Source organism: Chrysochloris asiatica, unplaced genomic scaffold, assembly GCF_000296735.1.
Source record: "Chrysochloris asiatica unplaced genomic scaffold, ChrAsi1.0 scaffold00154, whole genome shotgun sequence".
Taxonomy (NCBI): Eukaryota; Metazoa; Chordata; class Mammalia; order Afrosoricida; family Chrysochloridae; genus Chrysochloris; species Chrysochloris asiatica.
Genome location: NW_006408672.1, coordinates 1,919,806 through 1,929,915, shown reverse-complemented (window position 1 = coordinate 1,929,915; position 10,110 = coordinate 1,919,806). Strand labels below are relative to the sequence as shown.

General features: G+C 44.2%; 1 protein-coding gene across 1 annotated transcript in view; it reads left to right on the top strand.

Moving 5' to 3' along the window:
- The window catches only part of PDE9A (phosphodiesterase 9A), a 171,424-nt gene that overhangs the window by 123,721 nt on the left and 37,593 nt on the right, over window positions 1–10,110 (top strand). The window contains exons 6-7 of the mRNA XM_006870848.1: window positions 1,386–1,470; window positions 7,723–7,804. Coding sequence (XP_006870910.1) covers window positions 1,386–1,470; window positions 7,723–7,804 — 167 coding nt within the window. The remainder of the gene's footprint in view (window positions 1–1,385; window positions 1,471–7,722; window positions 7,805–10,110) is intronic.

The following is a 10,110-nucleotide window of genomic DNA, read 5'->3' as shown; positions in this document are numbered from 1 at the left end:
CGGAGGTCCCTAGGACCATCAAGGGAGAAGAGCAGAGAGCGGGACCCTACCCAGAGAAGCAGTGATGCCTGAAATGGAGCCAGAGATGATGACGTGGAGCAATGGAGCAGCTGAAGACTTTAGATCCAGAGAGGGAGAGCGACTGTGTGCCGACGACCTGGGGGATACAGGGGGAATGATTGCATGGAGGGGATTGTAACCATGGCAATGAGATGATATACAATAGATTGAGTGTAAAACCAATGTTCTCCCATGTAAACTATCACATAATTCACAATAAAACATTAAAAAAAAAAAAAAAGTTAACAAGCAGCTGTCAAAGGTACACCTATTGGTCTCTTCATGTGAAGAAGGAAAAAGAGTGATGAAAATTGAAGATGCTTGGAATCAATTAGTCCAGTGGACCAATGGAACATGTGAACATCTGTCTCCATGACTCTGAGACCAGAAGAACTAGATGGTGCCTGGCAATCACTACCAACTGCTCTGAAAGGAATCACATTAGAATGTCCCAGTAGAGTGAGGGATAGTATGGAACAAAACTCAAAATTGTAAAAAAAAAAAAAGAAAATCTAGACTTACTGGTCAGGCATCCTGGTGTGGCACGGTAGGATACTGGACTGCTGAACACCAGGTTGGCAATTCAAACCCACCAGTCATTCCTCGAAAACCCTATACAGGGTCACCGTGAGTGAGAACCAACTCAATGGCATTTAACAACAACAACATTGGTTGGAAAAACACTGGAGGGACCCAAGACAGTGGCCCCATGCCACCCTTCATGTCTGGAATAGAACTCACCTTTGTGGCCAAATTGTCAACCATGCAGCAGCTAAGTATACTGGCAGGACAACACATGACTCAAGATCAAAAGGGCAACCTGAGGACAAGGTTCCAAAGGGTTGGGAAGGAGGGGGGAGTGGAACTAGGAATCACAAGGAGGAACTAGGGTAACTGTTGTTACATGAAGAGACTTGCAATCACTGAGATGAAACATAGTGTGGGATTGGGGGGATGTAAAACTAATCATCTGCTCTGTAAACCTTCATTCAATTCACAATTTTAAAACTTTCCAAAAAGAAAAGAAATGAGTTCAAGAAGGCTCGCGAGAATCTTGGGAAGTGGGCATAGAGGAGGAAGCTCAAGCCTGTACAAATTGCACCGGTAGATGCAATAGTTCAAATTTGACCATGGCCCTGCTTGCAATGACAGCAATGTGAACTGAGCTGAGCTGTGGGGGCAGGGGGTGTTTGAATACTAGGCAGGAGTGAGGACCATTGCTTGGCACCAGGTTTCCACCCGGGATGCACTGACCCCCTAAATACCTTGCAAGCCCCTCCTTGTGTACCCATGGTAACCCTGTCCTTGTTTCTCTTTGTCGCCAGTGGAAGGTCTCAAGGTGGTGGATATTGAGAAATGCAAAAGCGACATTAAGAAGATGAGGGAGGAGTTGGCAGCCAGAAGTAACAGGTAAGGTCTGTGGGGGAAGTCTGCAGGCAGAAGGAGAGCTTGGGAGTTTCAGTTGCCTAAAAGAACAGTTGGTACAATTCTGTTTGGTTCTGGTCTATAGAAGCAGAGTCTGGAGGCAGCCCCAGCCTACTTAAGATCTGCTTTTCAAGTGCAGCTTTCTTGTGATAAAAGACAGTTTATGGCAGATTGAGGCTAGGAAGATGACCTCATATAAAAGAGATGTAATCTTCCCACAGATCAAAGCATTAGATATTCAAAAGAAGTTAACATCTATTTTTAAATAAAGGGGACAGTAAAGGGTGTTTGGCTTCAAAGGATTACTGCCCTAGTGTACCCCAGAAACCCTACTCTTGTCTGGAAGACCCCACAACACAAAGATTGAAAATCACATGTCAGTGCTCCTGGAGAGCCAGTGGAAGATGGCTCAAACTGCCATAATTGGTGAAAAATACCCACACTTCACTGTATCCATCAAAAGTTGTGAATTTTGTAAAAGGACCTTCTACCTAAATCACTGGAGTCCTGAGGTGATGTGGATTAATGCGCTGGACTGCAAGGTCATTTGAACCACTAGGTTGGCAGTTCAAGCTCACCAGCCACTCTTCAGAAACCCTATACAGGGTCGCTATGGGTCAGAACCAACTCTATGGCACTTAACAACAACCTAGATCACTGTCAAGAAAATGTGTAGAGATGATGTCTGCATGAATGATGTTCAGGTTGAGGATGGAGGTACATATTAATAACAAAATGATAATGCTGATGGTAGCAATAGTGGTGATGATGGTAGTGGTGATGGTGGTGATGATGGTGATAGTGGAGATGGTGGTGATGATGGTGGTGGTGGCAATAACGCATGCATTGAGCACTTCCTGTGTGGGCTGCTATGCTGAGTGCCCTATGCGGATCACCTCACACTGGTTTGATGCCCTGCCTTTTTCTTCATGCTCATAGCTACCATCCAGAAACCAAGTGATTCTAATGTGGCTCATCATGCCCTCTCCCCCCCTCACCCCCCACCAGAACACCATACTATTAAATCACTGCTCAAATTCCTGGCAGCCTCAGAAAGCTTCTCGGGACACTGTGGGATTTCACAGGAACCCACGAGCATACACACAGCCTGTACAAATGTCCTTAAAGACCTTGAGGTCACTTAACAGATGGAAGATCATTTCCTGACTATAAAATCGAGGGCGAGCCTACTGAAGGAAAAGGGTGGCAGCATGGAATACTGGCACGGGCAGGAGGTCAAGGGAAAGTTGCTGCTGGGCTTGGTTCCCACGGAGTGCATCTTGGTGGCTGCAGGTAACAGATGGACAGAAGGAAGGCTGGCCGGAAGTGGTACTTTTCCAGTCAGGTCAGGAGGGCTATGTGAACTGCGCCACATTTTATTATACTGAATTGTGAACAATTTGAATTTAGGGACGTCTCATTCTATTTGGTTTGGGAGAAGTTGGAGCAAAGGAGTTTGGGACCACAGAAAATTGTGAGTGAGTGACTCATCTTCATCATCCTCATAATAGGAGGTTCTTTAAGGGGTGAGGAATAGGGTTCCTCACAGAACTTAAAGCAAGAGCCCAGAGGTAAGTTGCACAGGGGTCAGCCTGGGACCCAGCTGGGCAGCCAGAAAGATGTTCAGCCCTGGGGACCCCTGGACATCAAGGTGCCCTCAGCTCAGGACCTTCATAGCTCTATTAGTGAGGCTCAGCCTCACCCACTGGCTGCCACTTGCCTCTGCTGCAAGTACTGGACCTTCATCCGTGCACCCTTTTCTCTGACCCAATGAGACACTCCAACTAGCCAGGCACTACTTGCTCTGTGCTCCACCTTGCCAGGGACTCTGACCAGCAGCCGTGGCCAGGTGTGCAGCCAATAGGCTGGTGGGCTGGCATGACACACATCAGGACCACATTTTCAGAGCTCCCTGCCCCATAACTCAAAAAGCGGTGTCTTCCAGGCCTTCCAGTCTAATGGAGCGATGTCTCAGCCACACATTCACATGTCCTGCAAAGCTGGAACATGACAAATGTGCCTCCTTAATCCGAACAGGAAAACCACTCATATATTTAGAGGGTAAAAAAAACCCCAGCATCCTGGGCTCTGGTCCAATCCATAACGACATCCACCACCCCAGACCCTCTCCCACAGTACATAACACCTCAACCCCATACAAATAACCTTCGCCTTTGCTTCCTGTAAAATAAGTTCAGGTAGAGCCCCGTGAGCCATGTGGGGTATGGGACCTTCTGTCCTCACAGATGTTTGTTGGGGTTGCATTGTGATTGGATGTGTGAGCTGTGGAGGATTGTTACACTGTGACTCCGTGTGCTGCAGGGGGCAGAAGTCCTTTCCTATGTGTTTGAGAGAGCAGAGGGAACACAGGAGCCAGGCAGGCATGGAACCAAGTCTGTGCCCCCAGGAATGGCTACTGAGTGGAAGATAGTGACCCAATTTCTCCACACCACCATAGCACAGTAGGGTCTCAGGACTTGGGTGGATCTGAACCTGCCTTTTGTGGCCAGGCCTCAGATTATTGTCAGGTATACAACAACCGCTGGAACAGGCTGCCTAACCCTGGGACTCCCCTGATAGTCTCACCATTTTCCTGTCTACCCATATACAGTGCAGGGGCCAGGCCTTACGGAGAGGCTGTCTTCAGTATCCATACCATGCCTTACTCCAGTGCTGCCCCCCCCCCCCCCCCGCAATGGTGTCCTAGGTCACAGAGACTGTAACAACCTGGAGGACAATGAAGGGCTCTGGGAGTCTGTAATCTCTGCTTTTAACCCAAACTAATGGCCCTTGGCCAGACTGAGTCTCAGGAGAGGAAAGAGTAGGGATCCCAGGAAATAAATGAAAGTGAAAACAAGCTCCAAATGAAATAAAAAGAAAAAACCTCACTACCCTGCATGGTGAATGAGGAGGATGTCTGTTTCCATGGCAACAGGGTACAAAGGGAGCAGTGGGTCTGGGCAGAAAGGTTATAGCAGGGTCTCCAGTCCCACCACACAGGCACCTTATCTGCTTCCGCACTGGGATTTCAGGGTAACGTTGGATTCCAGCTGTGAAACCATGTCACTTGGTGATAGTTTTGGTATCCCTCCTGGGAAATGTAGACTTACATATACTACATGTGTGTACTTGTTTATACCAAAAAAAAAAAAAAAAACCCAACTCATGGCACCCTCATGTGTGCCAGAGTAGAGCTACTATAACGTGTTCAATGGTTGATTTTAGAGAAAAATCAGAGACCTTTCTTCTGAAGCTCCTCTTGTTGTTAAGTACCGTTGATTTAGTTCTGACACGTTGTGACCCGTAGAGGGTTTCCAAGGAGCAGCTGATGGGTTTGAACTGCTGACCTCACAGTTAACAGTCCAGGGCTTATCCTACAGTGCCACACTAGGACTCTGAATTGCCTCGGTTGTTAAGTGCCGTCAAGTTGGTTCCAACTCATAGTGACTCTCTAAAGAGTTTCCAAGGAGCAGCTGGTGAGGGAACCCAACCTTGTGCTTCAAACCGACCTTACAGCACATAATCCTACAATGCCACACCAGGACTCTGCAGTGCCTCTGAGGGAACTAAAATTTCCAACCTTTTGGTTATTAGCTGAGTGCTTAACCATCTTCACCACCCAGGGACTCCTAAGTGTTTCAACAAGAGAGGTAAAAGACAGAAAAGCCCTGATAATAATGCTATGCATTTTAATTACACAGATAGACCAAGGCCATCAGTGCTCACAGATATGTAAATGGCCTTTCTCATTTACTGGAGTGATAATGGAAGTCCTTTTATGGGTACATTTTATTGGATCCTTCATTTTGTTATTCTTTGTTAAAATGCCCCTCTACATAGCAAATTGATGACGCAACTCTGAGGATTTCTGCAAGTCGTGAGTCCGGGAAATGAACAATAATATGCCAAGGAATTATACGAAAAGCTTTTTTATCCAACAGGAATAGATTTACCATTCTGCGTTTGCAAGCAGTATGTTGTTGTTGTGTTGTTAAATGCCACTGAGTCATTTCTGACTCATAACGACCCTGTAGAGGGTTTGAACCATCAGCCAGGTGGTTAGCAGCCCAGTAAAACTTCCAGAATATACTGATGAAGAAGGAAGACCAGCTGCTGATTTAATGATGCCCCAATTTAAATCTCCCAGATGTCTTCCTGTTACGTTACGTTGTTAAGTGCCACTGAGTTGGTTCCAACTCACAGTGACCCTGTGTAGGGTTTCTGAGGCTTTAAATCTTTGCAGGAGTAGAAAGTCTCATCTTTCTCCCACTGAGCAACTGGTGGACTCAAACTGCTGGCCCTGTGGTTCACAGTCCAGTGTATGGAGCTACTGCACTCCCCTTTCTATGTATTGTTGTTGTTAAGCCCATCAAGTCTGTTATGCCTCACAGCAATCCTACATAGGATTTCTGAAGAACAGCTGGGAGTTTGAGCTGCCAGCCTTGTGGTTCAAACCAACTTTTCAGTCCAGTGAATTATCCTGCAATGCCACCCCAGGACAGATAATTATTTTTGGAAACAAATTTTAAAATATTGTTTTGTAATCCTTTTTCACTTACTACATTGATCTGATGTGATTATCCTACATGTTGTGAATCCTGACTTCTATATTAATGGAGTCCTGGTGTAGCACTGTGGGTTAATACTGCAAAGCCATTTCAGCAGCAAAGGTCGGTGGTTCAAGCTTACCAGCTGCTCCTTAGAAACCCTATACAGGGTTGCTATGGATTAGAACCAACTCAGTAGCACTTAACAACAACAACAACATGATGTTAATGGGGAATGTGGTGGCTCTATAGGATAAGCACTGGACTGCTAACCACAAAGTCAGCTGTTCAAGCCCACCAGCCATTCTGAAGGAGAAAGATTTATAGCATTGAAAACCCTATACAGGGTCACTATGAGTCAGAACCGATTCTACGCCACTTAACAACAAAATGACAACAATATTGAGAACCATAAGTAAATTAAATTGTAAGCAATGCATAGCTTATAGATTTTTCCAGAAAGTAATGCATCCGCACTCATTATTAACCTACCATGTGATCGTTTGTCCTCCTAGCTTGAAAGATTTTCTTCATCTTCTCTTGCAGTACTAGTGCTTTGTGAACATTTGTTGTTGTTAAGTGCTGTCAAGTCGGTTCTAACTCATATCAATGCTGTACAGGGTTTCCAAGGAGACAACCTTGTGGTTCAAACCAACCTTGCAGTCCCGTGCTTATCCTATAGCGTTCCACCAGGACTCCAAGTGAGCACAGTGTAGGCAGTGTTTGCAGGTTTTGTTTGTTTGTTTTTTTCACTTAAAATTCCCTTATTTCAAATAATATTCATACTTACTTTAATGATAACAGAATAATCCATCATGTTGATGTACCATAATGGTTTAAATTATTTCTTATTTGGGAACATTTAGGTAGATTCTTGTTTTGGATTTTGTAGCAACAAATTATATATTGCAGTGACGCTCTTTGTACAAGGAGCTCTTTGCTTGTGTTTAAGGCTTTTCCTAAGATAAATTTCCCAGAGTAGACAGGCAGCCTTAAACGATATTAATTTTTTTATCACTCTTTCTATATGAAGGGACTTCAAGAAGTTCATGGAAAAATTCCATTATCTTTTCATTCCATTTTTCTATGAACTTTTTGAAGCCCCCTCATATAGTATTAAATTACTCTCCCCCAAAACTATATTTTATTGATAAATAGCAGTATCTGCTGCTGCTGCATGTGGCACAAATATTCCCCACCACCACCCCCCTCCTACCAATCCAGGTGTGAATGGATCAACAAAATGTGGTGCATATGAAATGGAATACTGCTTAGCCTTAAAGAGATAGGTAATTCTGTTACATGCTACAGTATGGATGAATCTGGAAACTAGTATGCCACGTGGAATAACAAGACACAAAAGGAGAAATACTGTATAACCTCACTTACATAAAAAAAATTCTTAGAACAGAAAAATGCCTACTAGAGACCAAAGTTCATGAGTGGTTACCAGGGGCTGGGGGAAGGGGAAACTAGGAAGTTATTGCTGAAGGGAGACAGAGGTTCTGCTTAGAGTGGTGAGGGGCTTTGGGAAATAGGTGGTGGTGATGGGTACACAGCATGGTGAATGTGCTTCATACCATGAGTTGGGCACAGAAATGTTTAATGTTTTCTTATATATGTTTTACTACAACTAAAAATAGAAGATTGAAGCGATAATGTCAGAAATAATCTTCCTCTTTCTTTTCAGAACCAACTGTCCCTGTAAATACAGTTTCCTGGATCACAACAAAAGGCTGACACCTCGGCGTGACATCCCACCATATCCCAAGGTAAAATTGAAATCCTGACTCTGAAGAAATTAACCATCCCTATCCACAGCCTGTACCCTACGCCTAGCCAGCCAGGCCTCCTGGCCGGCCCGCTGTCTGCACATCTACAAACACACTCTGGGCTGCCAGCGCTGCTATTTCTCTCAGGCAGAATGTTTTTTTCTCTTTGACATTTGTTTAGGAAAAAGGATCCCAGACCATAGTTTACACTCTGCAAGGAGACAGTAGCGCCTCACTGCTGTCTGCCCCAGCCCCTACCTCAGACTCATAAATGGTTTTTACACTCCAGTGTTAGCTTAAATAGCAAATCTTAAATATACTTTTTTAAGTTCGCTTCATTGGATCTCTCGTTCCTGAGTAACATATATGTATGGTTATTATGAAGAAGGTTAGTACTTGGCACAAAAGATTTCTCAACTATAAGAGAACCAGCCCTTTTCAAAGTGGCTGTGCCCTGGGAATTAAGGGGGATTCTTTCCCGTCAACTAAGACAATGGTCTCATGATTTTGGCAGCATACTGGTATGAGTGAGACTGTTCACCTCAAGGTCAGCAGTTCGAAACTACCAGCCGTTCTGCGGGAGAAAGATGAGGCTTTCTGCTCCCGTAAAGATTTACAGTCTCGGAAACCCCTGTACAGGGTCGCTGTAAATCGGAACCGACTCCACGGCACATAATCACCAACACCACCACTATCACAGCAATGCCTTCAGCTGATGAATGCATGAACGTCTGGTCCAATCAGTATTGAATTTACTCTTGAGCTAAGATGAGAGTCTCCACAAAGGGTGGAAGCCACCTAAGTGTCTGTCAACAGATGAATAAACAAAGTGTAGGCTGTCCAGCTTAGGGGCCACTGAGCTTATGTCAATGGTGATGTGGTGTCCAATCATTTGGAAATAAGGATGAGAAGTGTTGCACAGTTTGAAGAATGTAAACAGTGTCACTGAATTATGTAAAAATTATTGAGTTGGTATTTGTTTTGTTATGTATATTTTCAACACAATTTTTATTTTATTTTTTAATGTGATCTATCCAGACATTTGAGAGAAAGATGAGACTTTCTGTTTCCACAGAGATTTACAGCCTTGGAAACCCTATACAGGCTTGCTATGAATCAGAACTGACTTCACGGCATTTAACAGCAACAACAATCCAGACAATGGACTATTACTTAGCCATAAACTCAAATGATATACTGATACAGATTCCCATGGTGATAAATCTTGAAAATATGCTGAGTGAAATAAACCAGGCGCCAGAAGATAAATATTGTATGATCTCGCTTATATGACATATCTAACTAGACAAATGCAAAGGAAAAGAAAGGTTAATGGTTAATTTGGCTAGGAGAAGGGAGTAGTGAGGAGTTTATTACTAACGGGGCACAAAGTTGCTGTTTGGGGTGATAGAAAGCTTTAGAAAATAGCAGTGATGGTTGCACACTACAGTGAATGTAATTAATACCATGGATGGGTGCCCCTGAAAATGTTATGGTTTTTGTGATATGTATTTTATCATAATTTTTTTTTTTAAGGTTAGGGCTTCCTGCATGTGATCTGCGGTTGTACAATCCTATGAATGGGATGAAAGAAATGAGGCTGTTCGATCCTAGATCCTAGGATCTGAGCAGGCAGCAAAGAGACTCTCAGCGCCCCCTGTTGGCCACAAGTACCCATCAGTCAGCACTCTTCCCCACTTGACTCTGAACACACCAAAACCCAAGGACATTGAATTGATTCTGGCCCATGGCGATGGCCCCATTCAGGGTTTTCAAGGCTGCACATCTTCACAGGAGCAGACAGCCTCATCTTTCTCCCACAGAACAGCTGGTGGGTTTCAGCCAACACCCATGCATTAGCAATCCAGTGCCTAACTCACAGTGCCAACAGTATCTTCTCTGAGGATTTCAGAGTAGTGCCCTTGTCTATAAGAAAATCCGGCCTCATTCTCTAATGATCCTGCCCCAGAGAATCACAATGCTCAGCCTCAATCCAAAATAAAAAGTTCAGTCCTCAGATCATCACTTTAAAAGAAAAAAAAGAGAGAGAGACCTAGGAGAAGCCTGCATCTGATTCCGAACAATTTTATTGTCTTCTGTCTAAAACGGTAGCCACTTGCTTCTTATGACAATTGAGCTTTAACAGCAGTGTTCGTAGAACCAGCCTCAGGCTTCAGTCCTAACGGCAAGCTGTACTGTGTCAGCTCACAGCTAAAACCAGTGATGGGTGACCAAAGACAGAAACTCAAAATAGCTCCGACCCGGCATTTGATGGATGCCAAATGTTTTTCTTTTTCTTAAATTCA